Source organism: Dysidea avara, chromosome 2 (assembly GCF_963678975.1).
Source record: "Dysidea avara chromosome 2, odDysAvar1.4, whole genome shotgun sequence".
Lineage (NCBI taxonomy): Eukaryota > Metazoa > Porifera > Demospongiae > Dictyoceratida > Dysideidae > Dysidea > Dysidea avara.
The window spans coordinates 53,788,324-53,814,941 of record NC_089273.1 but is presented as its reverse complement, the minus strand read 5'-3'; the positions used below and the strand labels follow the sequence as shown (position 1 = coordinate 53,814,941).

At 36.2% G+C, this 26,618-nt stretch overlaps 1 protein-coding gene and 1 long non-coding RNA gene across 6 annotated transcripts; both read right to left on the bottom strand.

Annotated features, from left to right (window-relative positions):
- Window positions 1–4,106: 4,106 nt before the first annotated feature.
- LOC136247683 (uncharacterized) lies at window positions 4,107–6,238 on the bottom strand. 5 transcript variants are annotated; one of them, XR_010697694.1, is made up of 6 exons: window positions 6,104–6,238; window positions 5,863–6,055; window positions 5,194–5,814; window positions 4,952–5,134; window positions 4,808–4,897; window positions 4,107–4,409 (listed from the first exon to the last, which is right to left on the bottom strand). It is a non-coding gene; the product is annotated as an uncharacterized lncRNA (long non-coding RNA). The 5 variants fall into 5 exon arrangements; XR_010697693.1 differs by having other exon boundaries at window positions 5,863–6,067; window positions 6,104–6,135; XR_010697695.1 differs by lacking the exon at window positions 6,104–6,238 and having other exon boundaries at window positions 5,194–5,492; window positions 5,537–5,814; window positions 5,863–6,097.
- A 12,277-nt stretch (window positions 6,239–18,515) lies between these two features.
- On the bottom strand, window positions 18,516–21,460 carry LOC136247682 (NACHT, LRR and PYD domains-containing protein 3-like). The gene is made up of 3 exons (XM_066039512.1): window positions 21,271–21,460; window positions 20,815–21,048; window positions 18,516–20,768 (listed from the first exon to the last, which is right to left on the bottom strand). The coding sequence occupies exons 1-3, from the start codon at window positions 21,308–21,310 to the stop codon at window positions 18,580–18,582; spliced, it is 2,463 nt and encodes an 820-aa protein (XP_065895584.1). The 5' UTR covers window positions 21,311–21,460; the 3' UTR covers window positions 18,516–18,579.
- Window positions 21,461–26,618: the final 5,158 nt, after the last annotated feature.

The window sequence follows — 26,618 nt, the reverse complement described above, 5'->3', positions numbered from 1 at the left end:
TTTTTGTACCAGAAATTTGATTATTTATTTCTGTTTGAGTCATTTAATTGCTTGTTAAAACATGGTACCAAAATAAAGATCTTGTTGAACGGAACAAATTAGATTTTATTTGAAGTTAATAGGTGGTTTCATTTCAAAGTAATGATCATTTATATAACCCATGAATATTGAGATAATTTACCTCCCCATGGGTAATTTACAGCCCAAGAACAGGTAAATTCAAAGAGTTTTGCAGCTAACAAAAGTGATCATAACTTCAAAATGGAATTGCCTATTAACTTCAAATAGAAAGCAAGTTGTTTCGTTCAACAAGACCTTTTCTTTGGTATCATGTTTTAACATGCCTCAGGGAGATAAAGACAGAAATGATCAAATTTCTGTGCAAAAGTGGCCACAAAGGTCACCAAAGCTCTGGCACTATATCAAAAAATACATGTCATGAGGAATACTCTTTATATAGAATGTTTCTACAAAAAGTGCACGATTTGGCTAATTTAGGGGCTACACTGCTATACTAAGAACAGTTCTTGAACCTTTAATTGGTTAGAGCTTGTGTCAGGTTCCTCACTGAAATTGTAAAGAATCAAATTTTGCTTCTATGTTCTCTGTCTGCGAGTTCATCAAGTATGCATGTTAGTGTTGGTGGATGAACTTGCATTTGCTTGGGTATTAGTATATAGCATGCAGACTATCATATTATGCATCAGAGTCACTTCATGATCATCAATCTGTAGTAGTGGAAATACTAGCTATTTTAAAGCTATCATACAATGGGTACAAGAAATGTAGCAGTGTGGTTAGTAATTTCAAAGGGTCTGCAGAAGCTGTAAAATGTTCATATTGTGTGTAAAAGATTTTCAATTTACATTTTCTCCAGTTAGGACAAACTATATAGAATCACTTGTTGTAAATGATCTGGTTATTCACACTACATGTGGTTATTGTTGAGCAGCTTCTTTGAATTGTGTAATTCAATAGGATGTGGTTTAGTTGTTTAATATGTTAGTGAAGAGCTCAATGTGAAGGTACGTCACCTCAAATGTGATAATACTAGTGGGAGGAGCTCAAATTGATCCAGTGTAGAATTTCTGTTATATATATAGTTAGCAGGGATCAGTGCTGTTAACTTTAATGTTTCAAAATTTTCACAAAATTAATGTTCTAGCATAAAGGGACCAAAATAGTATATAGCTAGCGGCACAATGAAAAATCATACATGTTTGAAACTTTCCATATATGTGACCGGATTGCTCAAAGTGGTCTTCCACACACATCCAATTTACCAACTTTGACAACTCGTAACTTCAGAGTGGGAAAGGCTATTGACTTGAAATTTGGTCGTTTGTGAGCTCACCAACAGATGGACAATGTTTCAGATTAATATGTATCTTGATCACTAAGTTATGTTCTTCCAAGTTCATAGAGTTGGATGCGTGTGAAGACTCCTTTTTGCAAATCTGGTCACATATGTAGTACTCCTCATGATATGTATTTGTATAGTGTTTTTGGGGATATGGGGTCGTTCCTAGCACAGAAACTTAATCATTTTAGGAGCGGATTTAGGGAGGAGGCTAAGGGGACTGTAGCCCCTCCCCCCTTTTCTAGTACTTGGCCAATAAACCCCTAAATACTCTATGTGTGTCAAAAGCAGACTTATTTCAGGAACTATGTATCACTACCAACACAAATGATGTCTATGTAACTATACCTATTATTCAACTCTGTTCCAGGAGAGTATAGCTTCTTTTTCCTCAAGAGTTCTTCAAGAAAAGGTTTCAATTGTGGATTGCATCTCCATAGTTACAAAAGTTTAAATTGTGGGTTTTGTTTTATCCAGTGTTTTCCACTATGGCTATAAGAGGTGATAAAGTATGGTTTGATTCAAAGTGTTAGTTGGTTTAACTGGTTGTAGTCAGTATATAGCTCCCAACTCAGCCATTTAGCAAAACTGTAGTCTTGGTAATTGACAGTCTGATAAGGCAGCTATAGCTATAGCTATAGCATATTCACCCACTTTTGTCTATGAATGTAAAATCTGTATCAGTTACCTTCTGATATGACCCCATGCTGTAAGTTATGGTGCTGGCATTTGTAGCTAGCTAGATCAGTCTTCATAACCTGGCAGATCTAGTTGACTCATAATCACAACAGCAAATTAATTCAGAAAGTTCATCATCATTAATGCAAGTATAGCTGCATGCACCTTGCTAAGGATTGCTATAGTGGAATAATAGTTACTAGCTAACTGACTGCCTCCTGCTTTTACACTTTATTTGGTGTTTAAGGCTAACAAAGTGTCACTAACCTAAGGAGCATGCACACTATAATTGTGATCTTTAAATGTGTCATTATGCTCAACACTACTGCCATATACTTACCTGTTTCCATATCACAGATTTAGCTGATTAGAACATGGCTACGAGGAGCATAATAATGGTATATAGCTATAGCTACAGTAAATGCTTGGTGGTTACAAATGAAGATTATAATATTATGTGTGATACTCAGTGCATATATTGCAATCAGTATTGATACAATGGAAAAGTAAATGATATAAAATATCATTATTTTCCACTGAAAACACTCTCAGATCCACCTTTAGAGAGTCTAATTTTCAAAAATTTCCTGGGAGGAGGGGCATGCCCCCAGATCCCCTAGGTTGGTGTGCTTTGCACACTATTGTAGCCTTTATTTCAAATAGCTACGGATACTTATCATTTGGTCTCTGCATTAAAATACTCCTTATATATAAGTGCTATCCCACTAGGGTCCTCTGAGAAGGCTTGGTATCATCTAATGTCTGGCTGTCCCTGTCTGGTTTAGCCCACCCTTTCAAACAATTCTAGATCCGTCCCTACATTTATACATTTGTCTCCCTGAGGCATTAATTAACTTGTTTAAACATGGTACTAAATCTTGTTGAATGAAACAGCTAGCATGGCTTTTAATTCAAAATTAATAGGTGATTTCATTACAAAGTTATATGATTATTTATTGTTATCTATGAAATTTTAGATAATTTACCTCCTAGCAGGTATTATAGTGGAGCGGCATAGCACAATAATGCATATTTTGTGCACTTTGTGATAGAATTATGAAACTTTCCACACAAAAATTGTGTTGATTATTATTTTTGATATAGAGGGCTGAGCCATCACAGATTTGACCTATGGTGACCTTTACAGCCATTTTTTTCATTGAGAATTCATCACTTTTGTCTTATCTCCCTGAGGCATTATTTTACACTTTTTAAACATGGTTATATATTAAAGGTCTTGCTGACAGAAACTACTGGATTTTTATTTGAAGTCAATAGGTGGTTTCATCCCAAAGTTATGAAATTCTATGAAGTTTACTGCCCATTGGTAATTAAATTTTATACCCCAAGGGAATCAAATTTTACAACTACTTAAAGTAATCATAACTTTGTGGTGGAATGAGCTATTCACTTCAAACAAAAGTCGTATTGTTTCTTAGATCAACACCTTTAATTTGAAACCATGTTTTAACAGTGTAAAGTAATGCTTCAGGGAGATGAAGACAAAAATGATAATCTTTCAATTCAAAACTTGCTATAAAGGTTGCCTAAGGCCCAATATGCCGTGGCACTATATCAAAAAATAAATTGCATAAGGATTACAAGTCATTGGAAAGTTTCATAATTGTATCACAAAGTGCACAAAATGCATACTATGCTGCTCTACTATTACACCCCAAAGACATTTAGGTGAACTCAAAAGAGTTTCACAACTAATGAAATTCTTCATAACTTCAGAATGGAATTAAACAAGTTGTTGTTTAGTTCAACAAGACCTTTTCTGTGTTAATTAATGCCTAAAGAAATAAAGACATAAGTGGTCAAATTTCTGCACAAAAATGATATGAATAAAGTTCACCGAAGATCAAATCTATGATCACTGTTAAAAAAAGGTTCTTTATTAAACACCCCTTGGGGTGTTTTATCTACAATTGTTGTCAGGCTCCCCCTTAGGGTGTCCCAGTACACCCTTAAAGGAGTTTCAGTAACACTCACCAACGGTGTTCCAATAAATATTAAGGTGGTATACATAACACCCCTAGGTGTTTCAATATCGTCTTTAGCAGTGTTCAGTAGTCTTACAATTTTATTAGGGTGATATTAAAAGTACAAGCATTGAAAACTGCTTTTACATAATGTATAAACTTAATTTCATAAGAGTTTATTGTTCTATACACATTTTCTCCAGATTGGAATAACAGTCTCCAGTTGCAACAGCTACTCATCTTTGAGATTAAACACTTAGTACTGGAATGGAACTAGTGACGGAAGACTCAGCTACCCTCATCTTCAGGATCGTGTCCAGTAATAACCAGAAATGGTTCTGACTGACAATTTGAAACTGCACAGAGTCTACATCGACATCACGTCACTGCAAATAAAAGAATAAAAATATATAACATATAACAAGCATGACAATAGGTACATATTTCAAGGAACTATAGTCTTGGCCGTATACTGCACAATACAAAATTTTGGTGATTTTACTCGAGAAGGAATTTGGTGGATAATATATTGGCAAATAGATGTGTCATATTGCATTTTGGGCGAATCAAAATCATTTTGCCAAATTAGCCAAAATTTTCTCCCACCGTACAGTAAGTAGTACTGGACTATTATTGATTTTGGATGCCAAGAAGCACTACAGCCTATCTAGAGTTGTGAATTTATATGCTAATACGTAATTAATGCTTCATGCAGTGAAACTATTAGAGGTTTTATATGTCAACCAAACATAACTTTGTGAATGTACACTACAGGTAAACATACCTCAAAATTCTTAAGTAAAACACTATCCTTGCAAACCATCTTGGATGTAACAGATGACAAATCAGCTTCCAAGTACACAATCAGTAACATCTGAGAAAAATAAGACCTTGTTACATACATTCAGTATTCTTAATTGTTACTTACCATCTGGATGGACAAAAATCATTAGCTACATTCACCAAGAAGTCCCAATAGCTTCTTAAATTATGGCCTGGTCTTACACTAAAATGTTGACATCAATTCTGTTCTCCACATAGGCCAGTTGATAAAAATGAAGTCCTTTATACTGTCGTCAATTGGAACAGTTGCTTTAACCTTGTTTTGTATCTATATACCAAAAGAAAACATAATTTTCAAACTATAACAAACTATTATGGTACACTTACCCAAGTACTTGAGTGCAAAGAGGGGAATTTTGATCAACGACCTCTGACAAAAGTGGACATTCAGTCACTATTAAAGCCAGGCGTTCAGTAGGGTTAAATCCACTTATCTTCGAATTGTACAGTTCCTTTGCCACCCTCTTTTAATAGTCACCCTTCATGGACTGAATAGCGTCATCATACTCAGCCATCAGAAATTTCCAATCCATTGTTGTTGAACTCCATTCTCAAGTTTTTTAGTTGGTTCATTACTGATACTTTGATCAATTTGTTTGCTACACCCTCCTCTGAATTCTTAATTTCTAAAATAAACCAGTATATCAAGGTTTTACACTTAACAACATACTGACACAAGTCCACTGTCCATTGTCATCCAGGACCTAGCTGGGTGCCGCTTTTGAACCAGCTTCTGGCACACCACATTGTAAGCCTCTGACTTTGGATGTGCAATGATGCATGTTCTTGGCATCTGAGCTATCTCCTGTCTGCCCTGCCAGTTGTCAAACCAGTGGAAATGGCCTCTAATATTGTCACGAGAATGTATAAAGTTCTACTGAAGATACCAATCTCATTACGCTGTTCAGAAGTGAACACTTCTAATCGTCGCCAGTTCTTTCTTCACAGCTATAGATCATGTATTATTCACGTCAAAGTTGCCAGGCCGTTACTCACCTTTTCCCACTCTGGGCGCCCAAGCACTGCCGGACAGCCGCTGCAGCCGGGTACAAATCGTCTTCCACATTCCCGCCGTCGATGCTGTTAAATTTTGGTACATTTCTTTACTATCGAAAGCTGCTCGCACGTTATCGTCTCAACTGCTCCTTTCGGTGGCCATATTACTGATATTGTGCACCTGGTCTCGCACCTGGTCTCGCACCTGGTCTCGCACCTGGTCTCGCACCTGGTCTCGCACCTGGTACACGCTATATAGTGCGCACTGCTGTTCAAAAGCTGGGCATTCAATGGAATACAATTGGATCGTCAAGTCATCACTTATTTCTTGGTATATTTTGACGTTCTGGAAGGTATGCGTGTATATAAATGCCAACACACGGGCCTAGGACTGCAGGGAGTGTAGCTCAGTATCCGCTTGAATTGTTCATTGGCCTTGTCACAATCAACTTTCATTAGTGAACATGTGTTGACATCTATTAGTTCTTACAATTTTAAAGGTCGGATCAAGTGTATGAAAAATCTTGATAGCTAAGCTTGATGTATAAATCGGACTCACAAACTGGCGTTTTGAATCACGTCACAGTGTATGATGATGACCACAAGGCTACCCGCCGGCATCACAAAGGAAAATTGCCTTCCATTTTGAACATGATATGGAGTCTCTTAATGATATTATTACATGACCAGCTGACGACTGGAGTGATTGAAAAGATGTTGGATTATGAAGTAGCATTTAATGTGTAGCCTTGTATCAACACTGACATTACCATGCTTATATAATGGATTGCAATCCTATAGCTGACAAAGTAGTACGGCACACAGAATTATTTACTTTATCAACTGCACGTACATTCATGCTCATATCTGTGACCTCTGCCTTTTACACAGTGTACAATTTATATTTTAGATGTCTATAATTGTACGGAATTGAATTATTATTAATGCATACTAAAATCAAATATACAGAATGTACAAACACTATTAGTACTTGTAAAAGCAGTTATTGACATGTACAATCTAGCAAGCTACAGTACGTTGATGGATTGAGTGTGGATATAGTATTTCTGATCTGTTCGTCTGCATGCTGAGCTCAGTGTAACATTGTTTGGGCTTCACTGTTGCACTTAACTAAATCAGCAACACTGCATGAGCTTATAATCCTATAGCATCACTGTATGGTGTGTAGACTCATTCCTACATTAAAAGAAATTCATTTCAAATGTATCAGTATAGAGTGTACAATAACACCTTTAATACACCCCAAAGGTGCTTCACTACACCTATTACAATCCAATAACATTATAGGCGTAATATAACACCCCTGGGTGTATATGTACACTGTTAAAGGTGTAGGTGTTCCATAAACACCTTTGTCAGGGTGTAACTGAACACCTCTGTTTTAACAGTGTGATGGCACTATTTCAAAGAATATTAATATCAAATTATTTATGTGGAAAGTTTCTATTAAAAAGTGCAAGATTTCACTAATTTATGGAGGCTACACTGTTACACTAAAACATCAAACCTATAGTTATAACTGAAAGTACCCACTATGTGTAGTCGGTTATAGAAGATTTAGTCAGATGACATTTCTGTTATTTCACAACACAAATAAATAATTGATTGTTTACCACCAAGTGTTAATATGTGATAGTACAAAGATCTAACAATTGGTATCATGTGACAGGATGTTTGGTATATAATGTGGTATAGAAGCACAGTTCCAGCTTACACACTTTATTATTCCCTAACAGGGGTGGATCTAGGATTTCAAAAGGGGGGTGCTAACAGGGGCATTTATAATAGCTGATTTGCTAAGAAAAGTGACAACTGGTTGATACAACTAGCAGTAGTATAGTGTGTGAAGCACACTTAGCATGTGGAGTATACTCTATCTAGTGGGGTCTGGGGGGCCATGGGGGCATGCCCCCACAGAAATTTTTGCCAATTTAGCCTATTCAGTATTAATATTTTTGACTGAAAAATGATGCCTCTTTGTTTAAGTGACTCACAATGCTTGTAAAGCATTATGAGTCATATAAGTGTAATAATGATGAGATGACACCAGTTTTCCCAAACAGTTGTAATACTACAGTAGCTGTCATATAAAGAGTACACAGCCAATAACTAAAAATTTATTCTTTACATCTTAAATAACAGGAAGGGGAAAGATATGAATATCAGCTAATAATTATATATATACATAATTATGATCAATACTTGCCATTAATTTTGGAGTTGTAATCCAGCAGACAGGAGGGTGAACCTTGCAGAATGGTCTATAATTTATTTTAATGCAGTTTTGAATTGTCCTGCATCCCTAAAACAATATTCCACCTGCTGGACAGGTGTCAGCATTGAGCGCTTTGCCATAGCAACAGAAATTTAAACAGGTGCATAGCAACCAGTACAATTTTTTAAGAAAATAATCATTAGAGTTTATTAGCTATTAACTATTGTTTAATAAAGTAACCTATGAAAAAATTTGAAGTACAATAGTATCAAGAGTTCATAATATTTATATGGGGGAGAGTGTCTAACTGCCAGTATGGCCTGTACAAACACTACTACAAGTTCACTTTTGATCATATGTACACCTCTAGCCTTATTCTACTGATAACAGAGAACTGTTGATAGGTGATGATTGGTGTTGATAAGGTCAAGCCTTTCTTCTAAGAGAAGCCTGAGGTGTTACTTGTAGCAGTGTGTTTGCTGAATGTACTCCAGTTAGACACTCTCCCCCATACAAATATTATGAACTCTTGATAGTATTAAATAATTGATATCTGAAAGAAAAAGAAATCAAAAGTTACACAACAACTCATTTTATGGCTGGTTTAATATCATCAGATATGATCACCATCAGATATGATCACCATCAGTTTCCTCCGCTGTTTTTGTTTGTTCATTTTTACAAACTGAACTACCTTGGCAGTAACACAATGCTGTGCTTACCGAATTAGCTGCACCACATCCACATTTGGTGGTAGCACATGGAGAGTCTGAAGCGAATTAGCAGCATACAAGTTTAAGAATATAATCTGGAGTTAGTGCTGTGGAAGCTGGGAGCATCCTGGTTCAAGGGATTTAGTGTTCTGACCATCCAAACTTGGTGGGATCTAAAAGTGGAAGTTCCTGAATAGCATTCCTCCAAATAGCACGTTGATAGTGAGCTCTTTTTACATTCTCTTCAAAAGCTTTCACAGTAGGTGGTAATTAAAGTACACAGCTTGGGAACTTTACATGCAGATTTCCTGCCAGTTTTGTTCACCCAATTTTTAATCCTTGCCTCAGTTATGGTTGTTGCATTTGTAATATTATAGCAATAATGCATGAACATTGTTGTTTGCTTTGTAACATCTTCTATTAGTGCATTCAAGTTACCCATCAAACTAAGGCTGCACTTGCCTCCCTGTACCGTTTTAAGCATCTTGGTTTTAACTATTCTGTGACACATCACATCCAGCTAAGGTAGTAGTTCTGGAATGTGCTTTGTAACTTATTGACAGTAGCAGCAATATCAATGATAGCACTTCCTGACTGCTCTGCAACGACCAGGTGCTCTGGCTTTTCTTGCAAAGCACTTTTTACTGAATTCTACATATTTGCCAAAAACAAGGTATCATCCAAGCTGAGATGGTGTTGTAAAGGTTCTTGAAAGATTCTACACAGTCTCTAACTAGAGCTTGACTAGTAGGGCTGGACATCATCGTGTCTGTGTTCCTGAAAGAGACTTCCACACAAGTACCCTTCTGTAAGTCAGCTTTAGACTTACAAATCTGCATTTCTCCCACATAGAAAGGTATAGATATCAATAAAATTATAAGTGCATAATAGATAGATAGAACAATCGTACGTAGATAGACCGACACATATAATTAACGTTTACCTGAGTCATCAAACAAAGTGGTTGGAACTGGTGCAAGTTCATGCGATAGAACATCCTTAAAGTCCACATCTCTTGAACTAGCCTGTAACCCAATTACATGGGAAAATATTAACTAGTGTCATATAGCACTCCAGATCCAACAGTAATTCCTTTCTTTGTTACTGCCATTGTTTTGATCTTCCTTTCTATGGGTTTCCAATATCCAGGTATCCAGCAGGTAGATTCCTCAACTGGTTATAACCAATAGTGACAGCCTTATATACATTAACTTGTGGTGTAGCTAAACTGCCATTTGCTACATTAACCAAAGTTTCTGGATGAGTTTCTGACTTCATAGTATGAATGCACAATTCAAGTTGCTTCTTCAGCATTTCTCTGTCCTTCTTGTCATTTTCTATCCGACTGTTTGCTTCTCCTTTGTGGCAGTTTTGAACCTTGCCTGCTTATGTTGGACTCATCTCTCAATTCTGCAAGATTTTGTATGAGTTGTGAACAGATGTGAAGGCTAAGTGCCATGGATGTCTTAAGAGCCTCTGGCTTAGCTTCAAGTAATCCCAACGATTCCTGCTCAACCATGTCTATGTCTCATAAATGTAGATTCTATGAACATATCACTCCAGATTCCATTCCACAAGCCATCAATATGTTGCACTACATGCTTTCCATTTTGAAAGTATGGTAAGAAGCTGCCTGGCAAATTCTCAATTAGCTATTCTCAAGTATACCAGACCATAGTTCTGATGTCCTGCAGCAAAGAAGTAAGGCAACATTGCTTTTACACAGTGAACATGTAGCATCCAGTATCCTTCTCCTTCAGCTCTACATATGCCATCATGAACAACACGGGTTTGACTAAACAGTCTAATCGTAGTCTTGCTCTTTAGAGCTCTAGCTTATAGCTCAGCTATGATTAGCCATCACATCAAGATCATCAAAAATTGGTATAAGAATAACCTCAACCACCATCCTTAATGCTCTCAAACACACAGGAAACTTTTTTCCCAAAGCATTTTATGGACTCCTTCAAATGCAGGGACATAACATCAGCTGGCCCGGTTTCAGCCATTAGGTTTCCAACTGCACTGATAAAACACATGCAGTCCTCCAAGTCTCACAAAAAATGTGGATTGCGGAAATAAACTAGGAAAGGCCCATTGAATTTCTACAGCATAACTGTACAACTGCTGATCCAATGTAAACTCTGTAAACTGTTGTCCAGCTTACTCAGAAAATTGCTTCACTTGTAACATTGATGTAAGGGATGGTATCATATTCAGTAGGAAGCATGTCAGTGAGGGGGAGATATATATATATATATTGAATCAGTTCTTGACTGTAATGCTACTCCTTCTTCTCTTGCTTTTCTTGTGTTGAAGCCATTGTATTCAGGGGATCCAGAGAGTACACTCTGTAAAAATTCAAGGTCTCTTTCTTTTGCTTGATTTAAAACAATGGCAGTTTCTGACAGTGTAGCTAAGGTAGGAACTTTTACAGTCATTAAATTGTCTGGTGGTAAGGGTTTCTTTAGACCAGTAAAAAAGCATTCAACTTTGATAATATATGGAAATTCTTGAGTCATTGCAGTTTTTGATAATCGTGGTACAATTTCTTCTGTAATAATTTTGTTAGCATCAGTATTGGTCATAAGTAAAGCCATGGAATATATTTGAAGTTTCCCATTTTGTGAAAACATTCGTTTATCAAAGTCATTGCCCACTCCTTGAATTAAAGATTTGCTTAGTCCTGTGAAATCTTGGCATTAGCATTGAAAGCAACAGATTTTTTTGAATCTCAATAGCTCATCACAGGAACATGCATATGCTACTGATACCCCAAAGTCATGAAATGATTTAACCTCCTCCCTAATTATAATCTCTCAATAATATGGCTAGAGCTATTTGTAAAGATGTGACTAAGCTTTTTACAACAGAAGTAATGATATTTCTTATCAAGAGAGCATGGCAATGACCCATGCAGTTTTTTGCTAACTTTTGATGATATCTCATCAAGAGTCTTGCTTTGATATGCAGTTTGAACAAATGTTCCTGTCAATGCATGTGGCAGTATTAATTATCTCTGTCAATTTCAATATTGTTTATTTCAGCTCTGGTTTTAACTGACACCTTGTCTACCATCAAACCCATGTCATCTGTGTTGTTAAGTTTCCTGGTGAAGAAAAAGTAATAATTTCATTCTCAAATATCTCTAGTATATTTGAAACCAATTGTCACCTAGTTAGGATACTGCCTCCCCTCTGTACATATTTATTGTATAAGTCAACAGAATTATGGACGACAGTCTTATTACCAGGAAGATAATCCATACAAACACAGTGTCCAAAGGCTGGTCAGAAGTACGTTAACACTACTCTGACGTGATGCTGCCTGTACAGATCTGGGGCACATAAATGATGCCTTACAGTCAACATGATATCTTACATCTGCTGCATGTAGGTCGGTAAGAACCCCTGCCATTCTCACTCTTACTTGTTCAGATTGATAATCATTCCTTCTCCCAAATACCTCAATGATTGCATCTTTTAAGCTTCTGCTTCCAAATGATTCACCATCTCTGCAAACATGCTGGATACTTTCGTCCTGGATTGTTGGGATCTTTTACAGTATCAAACTGTTCTCAACAAAACAGGCATCATCATCATCTGTCTCTCCATCTTTGTCTGATATATGTATATAGTTTCATCTTTTTTATGTAATGCTCTTTGGACAGACTTCTTGTGGCAATATTTATCAACACACTGTCAATGAATGGCAATATATTCAATGCCTAGTTGCTCTTTCTTTTCTAATTCAAGGTGAAGACCATCATCACTAGCCTGTATTATCCAGTGTGTTGCTCGAGCAAGTGAAAACCTTCTTTTGAGCATGAGTAAAGTGCTTGAAAAAGCATTTCTCTTCTTTAGCTACACTATTGTAATATAGCTATACTTATAACACAGTTATAAGACTATACAACCTTCCTACCTTCCATTAACTGTACTAATCTCTTTCTTATCACATAACAACACTTTTTTATTCCAAATATTTAACACAACACATTTTTTATGATTGTTCAGTGTCATCAAATTAGACAAAACATAATTTTTAGCAGCTGAGGGTGTTAACAATAGAGTAAACAACTAATTAGCTATTATAAACAGCTGTTTTATTTATGTTTACTAGCTTCTAACTGAAAATAACATGGCTAAGAGTCTGGAATCTAATGCAATAAAGTACTAGAATTTCCTGAGTGAATATCTTAAATTGCTCAATATTGAGCAGGTGATTTTGAGTAGTCCATGATATGGAGAACTATTTTGTGTCATCAAAAACTATAGACCACATTGCAAGGTTTGGCCAAATATGCCCCATATTCTGCTGGACTATTGAAATATCTTAATTTAGCGGTACATTAAATTTAGCAATTTTATAGAGTTTTGCTAATTGATTACATCAATTCACGATGTACTAAATTTTTTGTATTATGCTAAATTCATCAATATACAGGATCAATAATTTAAATTTAGTGTATTGCTTGGCTTAAGGTATAGCTACTAGTATGCTGGATCAAACTATAATGTCCAAACAGTAATAACGAAGAGAGCTAGGGCTTGAGAGGACAAGTAGCTATAGACTCTCCAGTGTGTAGAGTACACAAACGTAGAATTTTACAGCTATGTAGGGGGGTCTGGGGTAATGTTTCCTCTGGAAATTTGTGGAATATAGTTATCACAAGATTGAAACTGGAAGCTATTGTTAACCAAATACTCTATGGTAATCCAGTTACATTAATTTTAAAAATGTTGTCCTGCTTTTCAACTAAAAATGCTTAGCTACAGCTGAACTCATCCATCTTGTACCCACAATCTTTCAGTACTTATAAGGCAATACATTGTCAAAGACAATACACAGGATCGGATCTTGTGGTCATTTAGTCACATGTAGAGATTTAAAATGCAGACAAAAAATTTAATAGCTTCAACTTTTTATTATAGCCACAACTGTTGCTATTTCAATCTGACTTTTTACAACTATGACCCCATCACCATATTTTACAACCAGAGTCAAAAGTCACTTACATGTTCAACTAGTTTTTGACCACAATTAACCCCCTTATAACCTGGACACACTGACAGTGTAAAAGCTGCAGTATCATTTGAGCTTATGAAGATGAGCAACCCTTTAAATTTTATTAGCTTAAATTGATGCTAAAATATAAGGAGATTCATCAGATAAATGCAGCATGGTACTGATAAAGGAAAAACCAGATGTTAAAGTCTTGTTAACTTTATACATGCATGCTAAGAAATTCACTGTTTTAATTAAAAGCATATCAACCCTAGCATCAAGTTCCCAACTGAAAATATTGCTATGATATTAAACAAATTGACAGAAGCTGTTCTTAGAAAGTGATTAGTATATGGCAGGATGTTTTTAGCAGTGGTAAAAATAGCAGTGCACAAGTCAAGAAGACAGGAAGTTGCCAGTGTGTGACAATTCAGAAACTTTTGAAAAACATTATAATTTATTTCATAATAGATGTTCTATTAAAGTAGTTGACTGTTCTATTAGAGTATTTCAATTATTAGCGGCTTTTAGGTTAAAGTATAATTTGAATCCCTCTCAGTAATTCTATAAAAAGATTAGTTATTAACCATCTATTGCCCATACATACATATAAGATGCTGTACTACAACTTGTAGAAGCTTCCTAGCTTGCACATTGTAAAATTTTGTAGGGGGTGCTTCAGCATCCCAAGCACCCTCCTAAATCAGCCCTTGGCCTTATAGTAAAAAAAAGTAGTTGGTTGTTCTATTAGATTATTTCAATTTAGCAGCTTCAATTCAATTCTTCAGTAATATTATAACATTTGACCATCTCTCATTAATACTGTTAATTCCCCTTAGCCATAGCTAAACTTTATCATGTTAAGAAGAGGGATGAAGGAGACAATCACACTTATATACCTTTGGGAAGTGTACTGATTACAATGTGCTTTCTGTACTATTAGACATTGTACTATACTTTTTATTACTGGGCAGGAAGTGTTTAGTGATTATGCTCAGGGGGAAACATTACAAGTTGGGAAGATAATTTACAAGGGGGAACATGTGTACAATTAGCTATTTACAAATTATTAGCTACAAATGTTATCTAGAAATAACTTCTTATCAGTCATTTCAATTAATAAGTTTGATAATAAATTCCAATCAATGACATTTCTTGGGAGTAGCTGTTTTGATATACTGTGGTGTTTGTGCTTGGGTCTAAATAAGATAGAACACTTGGCTAAAATGGTGCTAATGCCTATGGAATATAAAATAGCCAGTAGCTACACTTAAGCATGTGGTATATTGTAGTCATCACCTTCTCCACAATGCCTCATTCTGTGTGTATCCTTAATATTGATAGCATTACGTTGGTGTGTCATGATTGGTCATTAAACAGCGCTTACTGACCTGGTGATCAATATGTGCAGATATTATAATGCTGTTTGGATATAGTGGTATTTGGCTAGTGTTGTTTGGCAAGTGATGTAAATAAACTGCCAATTCCTTTGCTATCTTACTGCAACCCTATTGGCATTATACAGTAAACTTACTATACAATAAATACAAATAAGAATTAAGAACATTTTCACTAAGTTACTACAATCCAAACAATTATTTTAAAATGTATAACATAATAATTTAAGTCACACTTCTTGTATTTTGGACAAATATTTAATTTTTGGATTTTTAAATCAGCACCAGATGACCAGCACCTGATACCTGGTACGTATGAGCAATATTTACCTAGTTTAGTTACATGTGTAGAATTTTCCTATTATATATGTACTGGGTTATAACTTAGTGATCACACATTATGTTGCTCAGAAAGCAGTGTGGGGATGTTAGATTATCAACCAATATAAAACAGACAAAGTCTTATTTCATTGGTGCAGCAAATGGTGTCAGATTACAGAGGTACTCTGGATTAGAACTATACAGTTATTGAAATAGAGGGGTTAATACACAGTAGTATAACTCTAACAGATATATAAGAACAATGCTTATTATATATGATATGGATTAATATACTGAGTTGCTATTGCATATAGTTTCAAATATTCTTCAGTGATACTAAACATTATATAGTGCATGATAAATTAGAAATTTCTGCAATAGCAAACTATAAAGCACTAGCAATTGTCTTCACTATGATGATTTAATAAAATTCTGAAAGCTTAGTCGAAATGTGTGAATTCATACAAAACAGCTAAAAATTTAAGTTTCAATTTGTAAAATTCACACAAATTGCACCTCATAAATAAACCTGCCATTCAGAATAATGCCCTGCAGGGGTATTTAACTCATGGAAGTCCATTGATCTATCCCTAAGTGTTGTGTGCCTATTTACAATGGAAAATTGTTATTAGAATAAACTCCAAAATTGTAGAGAAAATAATACAGTGGCATATCGTCACTGTATAACTTTAGAACACAGTAAGCTATATAGAATTTCTGTAAAACCAATGTATTCTTTAGGGCTAAAGCTTCAATTCCACACCAAGTTTGTGTTTTTTTATTATATAAACACCAAATAAAGATAAAGCTGATAGTTTTTGAACATTAATTGCTTTGTAAAGATAATCAAAGGTTAAATTTGAGTTGGCTCCTTACCAAAAAAATAATCTTTGTCATACACACAAATTATTTTCAAATTTCATGCTTTTATCTTGCACAAAAACGTTTCCATGTTTTAAACAACCCTGACTAACAGTTCAATGTTAGCATGAACAAACACGTAGCTACAATTATTCAATGCTATCCCACTAGGGACCTGTTAGAAGGCTAAAGCCTAGTGTCAGAAACATTTAACCAAAACCTCGACTGAAATACCATTTTAACAGCTATTCATTTAGAGATTTTCATGGCTGTGCGAAAAGCCATTTTTTGTTGTCAACTATGTAATTCAGTGTTATTTGTGTACTTGTATGTGTGGGTGGTGTAATGTATGCTATTGTCTTGCTTTGTGTTTATCTTGTATATTCTTGTATGCTTAGTTAGTTGTTTTGTTGTTGTTGTATCACTCCAACAAGGAGGGATGGCATTGTGCTGATTGTTGTGAGTATGAAATAATAAATCAAATCAAAACGTTAAGAATGCAGAAAAATCCCAGACCCAGTGGTGACTTTATCTCCCGCAACACTTCCTCTTAATTCGGGACCAAGAAGACAATGTGCATTAATATTAACACAGTACCCATAACCAAGAAAACTTCCGTCCCCTTGCAGATTTACCAATTGTGCATGCTAACATAATTACCGACAAATTGATGAACGTTCTATTAGAGTGTTTTACTCATGTGTCTAAATACTTTATTATTGGAATTGCGCGCGCGTCTGCTTATAGCCGTATGTGTTGTTCGTGACGTAATTTACTTAAACTAGTCTAACCGGTCATACTAGTTTAATTTGAGCGGGCTTAGCAACACAAACCAGCTGGATTTCATTTTCGTTACTACGTTAGTAAAAGTTGAGTGTTTAGTTTAGTCTAGCGACATAGCAAGTGTTTAATAGGATAAAAAGTTGAAAATTTGTTCTAGAAACTTTCTAAAGTGTATAGTTAGGTAGTATTGTACAAGTTAGTGGAGTTTTACTACACTAATACTTGTTGGAGTTATTGTTCATTATTACTATTAGGTCTATTAGTTAGACTAGTGTTAGTAGTGATAGTATAATTGTTGTTTGTTTGAATACATTAAGGTGAGTAGCTAATTGTTTAGTATTACACTTTGAGGGTGGTTAGTTGGTAATGAAACAATTAAAGCTTGGAACTGTGTTAACATTAGCTGAAATAAGAAGGTGAAGAAACTTAAATTTCCATTGGCTTATCAAGTTTTTTTTTTTAAATGTTGTAGCTATTTCTTAATATTTTCAAAAGGTCAAATTAATGCTAAACAATGTGTAGACTACAAAACTAATACTTGTAGCTAGCTCTATGCAATTTTAGGGTGTAGCTACTGTTAGCAGGTTAGCTATGTGTGAGGTCCATTATTGTGAATGAAAGTTCACAAAAGTTTCAGCTCAGTGAATTCTAAAATTGGTCTATTTTTGAATTGTTATCTCTTGTTTTTTCATCTACTTGTAATAATGGTTAAAAAAACACTCAGTGAATTCTAATATTTTCGAATAAGCTACATGTTTCTGTATTCACAGGATTTAAGCGCCCTCACAGGTCCCTAGTGGTATAGCATTCAGAGAATAAGCATTTTGAGTACCTCGTAAAGTTGTGTGCAACATTTCAATAGTATTCAGAGATGCTAAAAATTACAGAGAAATCATTTACGTTACAATCTTGGTGAAATTTATGCAAAGAGGCTGTTTTTGTTGCTTTGTGTTTTTTTGGACCAATTTAATAGCAATAGTTAACCTTTTGTACGATATTTAGTAGTGTTGTCTTCAGAGGATTACACCTGTTGAGCCTAACTACTATGTTTAAATATACCCAACTAGCTAGTCTAGCCAGTAATAACACTTAAAGTAGATAACTATTGTAGTAGATCAATGGTTGATTGTCATTTTGATCTCGTTGATCATCGTATTGATCTTGTTGATTATCAACTTGATCACAGTTCATCATCTTGATCACTAAAATACAACTAGCCCAACGCTAAGTTAATAGCTTCATTACCAACCAGCCAATCATTAATAATAAGGGAAATACCCTGAGGGTGTAGTGAACATGTCTCGTTAACCACAAAACATCTAATCAACTAATTTAATCAAATAATAACAATAATGTCGGGTAAATACAATTTAGTAATAACACAAGAAATGTTCTACAATCAGTAAAACAGAATTCTCAGCTCTACGTCACATCCTCGTCTTCTTCTCTTCTCATTAACAACTTGTTCTAGTGATGTAATCTCCTTCTTGATGTCCTCAGGGTAGGAGGGTAGGTGTAGCCGTTCTAATGTATTATTGTTCTTGAGGGCATCCAGGATCAGTTGTGAGGCTTGTCCAGTAATTGGGTTATTCCTCATATACAGCACCCTCAGGGTATGGTTCACACACAGCACATCACAGATCACACCACACTCATCATCAGAAATGTTGTTACCCCTAATCCACAGCTCCTTCACTGTCTTGTTCTCCCTCAGTGAAGAGAACAACTCCATGACTGGTCTTGTGGTGGAGTAGTTGTTATAGTACATGTACAGTCCCTCTATCACACATGAAGGATGTGTTAGTGTGGTGGTGAAGAAGTGTGGTGTTTCCCCAACAGCTTTGTTTCTGCTAATACTCAACACTTTCACCTTACAGGTGATGATGATATCACTGAGGGAGCTGTCTGACGATGAAGAAAGGTCATTGTTGTGCAACCAGAGGTCATCTATTGTGATGTTGGAATGGTGTAGACTACGGTGTAGTAATCGGAGTCCGTAATCTTGAATATGGCAGTTGTTCAAATTAAGATTCTTCCAGTTTCTACAGGACGAGCAGGTTAGTAATGTTGTTAGATCTTCTAAGTTATTAGGTGATAGAGTGCCTGGTAGGTTGATTCTTTTATCAGTAAACTTTTCCTCGATAGTTTTACAAGTTGAAATATCGCCAGCCTCGTAGAAGATTCTGTAGAAGCGAAGACGCTGTAGTTTATTTTCGAGGAATTTATCATCGATGGTGATCGCCTCGTTTCCACTACGAAGGAACTGCTTGAACGATGGGCTTTGTCCACTGGTAAGTGCCACATAGAAATTGAACATATTGTAATGGATATCGCTCCAGAAATACGTTTCGAGGATGTAAAGCTGTTCGTCGGATGGAGCGATAGCGATGTAGTGAGCGGCAAGGAACTCCTGCACCGAGAAATGGATGAAGTTGAAGGAGCGAGTTCTACTCGTCAAACCAACATACTCCACAGTTTGAAGGAGACCAAAGCCATTAGGGTGGTCAACAATTGCTGGAAAGTGTTCCGTTATCTCAGCCAGTGAGAATACTAGCTGGTCTTTGTTTAAAGCTTTGAAGGCGAATTGCGATAGCTGTTTGATGAAATCAGCATGAGGCTGTGGTAAGCCATTAAGATCTCTGACCTCTTCTTGCAGAGTTATTCCTGACTTAGCAAGGTGTCTGCAGATGGTGAGGCAGATAAACAACTTGTACAGGTCAGAAGAGCGAGTCGGGAGAGCAGCCTGTTGATAGATGAACAGAAGGATTGTCATATTGAAGGGGACAAAGCACAGATTAGCAATGGTGGGGTGAGTGGTAAAATATTTGCTAAGATGTGAGATTTTCTCTTCTTGTCCCTCTAGTGATTGTTGAATGAAATGAGTTTGGTCTTCTTCAGAAAAGCCTAATATCTCTACTCGACAAGAGACATTGTTACGAAGACGTGTTGAGGCATGAGGACGAGAGGAGACCACTACAGCACTAGCTGGTAATACTTTATGTTGCAACAAACGAGCAATGAAACTGTTTTGTCTCAAGTTAGCTGGCAACTCATCGTAGCCATCAAGGAGAACAGTGACAGATTTTCCACCATCTTGTAGTAAGTGAGATTCAGCTTCCTTGTCCTGGTTGTAGAAGTGGCGGACAAGACACTCAAGTGATTTCATCTCCTGTACAGCAGGATCTCTGAGGTGAAGAAGAAATAGAAAGCCAGTGTTTGTCAATAATTCATTTCTGGCCCACAGGTATGAGATTTGCTTCAGTAACACTGACTTGCCTATACCAGGAGACCCTTCTACTAAGAGGGTACGTGGTTGTTCACTATTGGATGACTGTTCTAATTGGGAGAGAACCTCTTGTAGATCTTTAGTAGTTTTACTACCAGTTGTTGAAAGGTATTGTTCAATTTTACCTTTCATTGTAGCTGAAGCCATTTCAGTGGTCTCTTTCTTAGATCGTCGACCTTCTTGATGGACCAGGACAAGTGGAGTGAAGTGCTTAGGTTGTTCAGGTGGCCACTGATCATCTTCAACAAGGAACCTTGTTTTGATGTAGTTGGTCTTCAGGTAAGAAGAGAATTCACCATGTCCTGTCATGACATATGTAATGTTACTGATTTTAATTTTTCATCCTACCTGTCAGGAGTTTGATAGCATCATCCAGTTTACCCCAAGTTGGTTGGTCAACACTCTGAAGCCATTTCCTCATCATAACCGTACATCCTTCAATTGATCGGTTAGCATTGTCTTTAGAAATGACATCAATGTCATGTTCTTCTAACCCAAGGATTGAACCAAGAACCTCCCAGTGAGCTGCAAACTTTGGAATCACACTGATGTTTAGGTCACGCCAATCTGGTCTATCATTTCCTGGGGGAGCAAGTGACAAGGAAACACTTAATGCATTTATTTTGGAGAGAATATTATATGAATGTTTATATTTATTTTTAGCGAAGTAATCTGTATAAGTTATTTTGCGTTTTTTTTAAATTATCTGCGCCCGCCCCTAAGTGTCTCGGGTTACGAAAGACAAGCACCTCTAACAAAAATTGTATCCTCACGACAAGTAATAGGTATTGTTCCAACACTTACTTGATTTCCCATCAGGTATAACAGTGAAGTTGACGGCCATTATAGTACTGATGAATGAACTGTTTAATGATCAGCGATACCCACGCAGCCTCAGTGACGGATGTTAATATTCAGTAGACAACACTTTCTATACACACCAGGGAATGATCATTTCATTGTGGTCAAATCCTTATACCTGCCCCGCCCTTTCGTAAAAAATGCCACACCCTTGCTATAACGCATGCGTCATGAATCACGTGTGGTTTGAATTCAAATGAAGGTTGTACAGCATGGTGCAGCTGACACGTCACGTACTTGATTGATCTGAAAGGGCAGAGGGTGACGAGAGTATTGCGAGAAAATCGTTTAGCGATGTCTCCATTAATGTTTTAACTCGAAGGTGAGACCATGAAGTGTATTGTGTTTGAAAGTAGTGATTTGAACTTCCTTAGTTTGGTGACTATAACATATAGTATACTAAACCAGCTAAACCCAAATATCTAGGATTTTCAAGTTAGCCTTATTAAACAGGTGGCTACATTAGACAGTGTACACAAATGACACATTTGGGGGTCGTTGAGTTGACTGGTTTAGACAGGTGACCTTATTACACAGGTGACCTTATTACACAGTGACCTTACTAAACAGGTGGCTACATTAGACAGGTCACTTTGTACACAAATGACACATGTGTAGATGACAATCAGTAGACTAGTCATTAGAGAGAACACACTATTTAATCTAAGCTCACATGAGCTAATGATGTCACACACAACTCTATTTCATAATAGTCCGGCTACCTTTAATCGGTTATGTTCACTCCAGCTCCAAGGCTACATATGTCAAGCCACAGCTCACAGTGGCTGGTGCCTTTAAGGGTTCAAACGAGTGCTTGTCCTCTGCACCTTGCTTTTATCTTCACTTTTGGCTGTCTTCTTGGAGCTACGAAACTGGAGTGAGGCGTACTGACACTCAGTTCCGTATTTAAATGAAATATGCACTCATGTTCCCTGCTTTAAGAGGTATTACTGGTAGTCACTGTAGGGTCGTTTTACAAACTAGCTGACCAATTATTAATAGTGACATATCCCTAATCTAGCTGGATCAATAATGATGCAGGGATGATGAATATACCCCTTATTATTAATGTAGCTGTAGCTATAATTAGTAACATGCCTATATTTGGTACAAACTATATACAGTAGATTTCAGGTTGCTTGCAAAAAAAAAACAAAAAAACATTTGCACACACGAGTACACAAGTGACCACTCTCGTGATTTTACTGACATGACCAAATATGGAGCCTGCTTTTAAAGCCATGTTAAAGAGCATTCCTGGCAGAAATCAACCTGAAGTCATTGAGCAGTTTAAACTGGTTTTCCCTACAGTTAGCTCGACTGTTAGCGTAAGTAACATCAGTACATACAATTCTGTGACTGGGAATCAAATGTGCTGACTGTCAGTGCCCCAGGAGTACCAAGAAGGGTACCTCTTGTGACAGCCGCAACCAAGGCGACCTGTAATGCTGCAATACCAATAAGAGTGATAAACCCACTAAAGAAGCGGGATTACAAAACTTATATGCTGAGTCTCTGTGTTGAAGCAACATGTGATCTGAGACACCTTAAAGAAGAGATACTGGAACAGCTTGGTAAAGACGTAGTATCCTTTGATTTGCAGTTTGATGTTGGATACTATGTCTCCTCTGCACGGATACATTATGTGAATGGGGATAATATTAAGGAGTAGCCCACCAGCAGGATCAATTTGGAACAATGAGAAGGCAAAGGCAGTAAAAATTTAATATTCTTCTGTGAATACCATGGTTAGTGCTTTCACTAAAATGGCCGATTCAGTGGCATCAGCTTTTACTGTTAAATCACGGAATGGTAGACCAGAGTCAACAATGAAAGAGAACCAAGATAGTACTAGTAACTTAGGAATTTCACCTGGAAAGAAAATTGATTACCAAGCCAATTTATTGAGCCAGATTGACCTGGCACACTGGATGTTTGAACGTGGTGCAATAACCACCGACCAGTTTGAGAAGCGAAGGAATATGCTACTTGGTCAGTTAGATTCCTTGTGTCAGTGAACAGCATTTACGTAACATACCTATGCATGTTCAGGTATGCAGTTCCATTCACATTAGTTAGTTGTACATGATAGCTAACTGTATGTGCTCAATGTATCTTGTTTCACTATAGTACTACTCTCATTAATTACTAACTTCTTGTAGTAGTGTAGCCACACTACCCTCCACATCAGATCATTAGACAATGCTAATGTTATAATACATCAATCGTGGCATCTATTTATCTAGCTAACAGTAGCTTGCAATTGTTCAAATAATCGCACACAATTTGGGATTTGTATTTAGCACGTGATATTTTATGAAAATTCACGTGACACGTTGCGTTTTTCGCAAGCAACTTAAAAACTTCTGTAGTCCAGGTGGTTCTAGTTGAAACACTCTTATGGATCACATGATAACACAGCACTTGTCTTTCCCACACTAAGCACTATCACCCAAATAAGTACAACTCGTCTCCCTTAAGTATGCAAATAAATAGGGTTCCCTTTGAAGTTAGCTCTTTTATCCTTCACCTCAAGTTTACTAGTGTAATGTACTGTAACATGCACAATAACAGGGAATATTCGGCAAGAAGACTCCTGACTTAACCCTTGTTCCCAAATGATAAAAGTTAGCTAGCTAGCTGATTACATGTATACATTGTAAAAGTACATACACTGTTACCACTAGCCACTAGGAGGATAAGTGAAAATCTTTGAGTAAAGTATTCTAAAGTAAATGGGACCATATTGTAAGTGTTTATAATGAGCCTTATCCACAGTTATGTCAGAAAACAAATTTTAAACCAAAGTTTGTTGTGCCGTGCTACGTCGCACACTGAACTGAACCTTCATTAAGACAATTAGTTTCAGACAAGTTGTAAAGTATTGAGTCATAAGTCATACAAGTGTTGTAGTGAGGAGGAGTATGATAAAAGAGCTGACTTCAAGAGAAATCCTATTCATTTTCTTACTTAAGCAAGAGGAGTTGTACTTATTTGGATGTAAAAATGATATTGAATTTTTAAAATTTGATTCCAGTATTCTGCCATTCCACTGTTTATACACTCCTACACTGCAAAAACATATTGAGTGATAACAAGTCGGTTTTGATGTGTGGTACAAACTTGCTTCAAGCTACTAATTGTTTGTACACTTTAGTTACTGTTCACACATATACACTAATTGTTCATATTATTTTACCATATTTAGTCATCAGGTGGTGACTCATTGTACCAGAATACTGCTGCTACTCCTGAGTTAGCTGGAGCAAGTTCTGTGTCCATGGAAACAACAGTTATGTCAGTATGTCAACAACTATGTCACTGATGGCAGATAACCATCTCTTAGTGTCTCACTGTTGATTAGTAAGATAACTACAGGTTGTCTTGTAATACTCTACAGTGATACTAGTCAGGTGACAACACTGGATAATATGTACTTATTAGTGTATGAATAAACATTAAATTAATACCTAAAACTATGGTTGAAAAAGTGTACAGGGAACATGTCCTGTACCGTAAATCAGGAAAAGTTAATATTAAATGTGTAGTTATTCCATCAAATTTTTTTGTCAATTATGCCAGTGACGAAAATGTTGCGTTAAAATTTTAATAGACAAAAATTTTCTATGCCGAAATATTCCTGATTTACGGTAGTTACTGAAGCACAACATGTCCTTGAGCCCTCCCCCACACATTTCAGTTGTTCCTCTAGATCTGTTTCCACAAAGGAAAACATTTATCTGTTAGTATGGGCTATACTGGGGTTACTCTTCATGGTAGAATTCTAACAGGTAGAGATGTACCGACAACTTTTACTACATCACTTGACGAATCATGTGATAGTCTGCTTGTACACCAGACAACGAGCACAGATCCTATGTTAGTGATGTACCAGTATCAGCAACTATTAGCAGATTATTTTACTGATCATGATGTTATTGTTTTCATGACAATAACACAAAAATGACAACTTTATAAAATACTTTTGAAATTTTGGTAACCATAAACATCACCAATTTCAATATTGGCTAAATCTCCTATCAGTACACCAGTATCACTATCCTGTGTGAGGACTTTATCCACAATGATGTCATGAGCACAAGATGGCTATGTTATTTGGGGGATTAATGTACCAGCAAAGATACTGACCAATAGAATATGGCCGGGTATTGCAAAACAAATTATCTCAAAAATTGTCCAGTATGATACAAATTGTTTATTGTATTGTCTTGTAACCATATCTACTGCTAGAGTTCAATATCTAGCTCCTTCCCTGGTATGGTTGCAATATGGTCGATCAAAACAATTTCTCCATAAGTTGTAAATCCCCCCAAATGACACAGCCATCTTGTTCTCATCACATCATTAAAGTCCATATCACTATGACAACATTTAAATTGACTCCTGACAATTATCTTTCTAAATTCACTTAGTGTCAACAGTTGACAGTGTTGGGCAAGTTACTTCTAAAAGTAACTAGTTACATATTACTTGCAGCTGAACTATTTAGTTACAGTTACATATTACCCATAAAATAAAGTAACTATAATAATATTACATATTATATCACTTTGTGTCCACAGCCTTAAGCTGTCACGTGTGAAACTACCACCTTATCACGTGACATGATTGCGTTGTTGGACAATGTGCAATCTTGATTATAAGTAAGAAGCTGGTGAATAAGCTTCATTCAGTAGTCTTCATTACTTCATTGTGGCTAGGCATTACTCAGTGGATTACTAACGAGATTAGTAACTTCGTTACTTGTAGTAATAATATTATGTAATATTAGACTCGTTACAGTAACTATATTACTTAGGTAACATGTTACATTTGTAAGTAAAGTAACTTGAGTTATATTACCTGTTTTTATAGCGTATTTCATTAATTACTTTGTTACCACAAAAGTAATAATATTACATAACGCATTACTCCCAACACTGATAGTTGATCACATGAATTGCTAGCAGACAGGTGGCCATAAATATGTTTACAAATTATACATATTAATTGTTGTTTACACAAGTTGCTGACCAGATATAGGCCAATACAGTGAAACCTCACTAACAAACTCCCTGAATTAAGGACACAATAGTAATATTACCACAACATATCGATACTATCGATATAACAAGGTGATGATATGATTATGATATAGCCAATCAGTTACCGTATAGCCTAAATATTTCGAGGTTCAGCAATGTTGCTAAAAAATAATTTTTTTGCAAACAGTCCCAAACTGTATTAGACTATATATGGAGGTCTAAATATTTCAAGGATAAAATTGTGTT

Excerpts from the sequence above, each read along its gene's own strand:
- LOC136247682 (XM_066039512.1), bottom strand. The coding sequence starts at position 21,310 with ATGGCCGTCAACTTCACTGTTATACCTGATGGGAAATCAA. Across the intron at positions 21,049-21,270 it reads TATACCTGATGGGAAATCAA|GAAATGATAGACCAGATTGG; the intron begins GTAAGTGTTGGA and ends TTGCTCCCCCAG. Across the intron at positions 20,769-20,814 it reads TGCTATCAAACTCCTGACAG|GACATGGTGAATTCTCTTCT; the intron begins GTAGGATGAAAA and ends ATGTCATGACAG.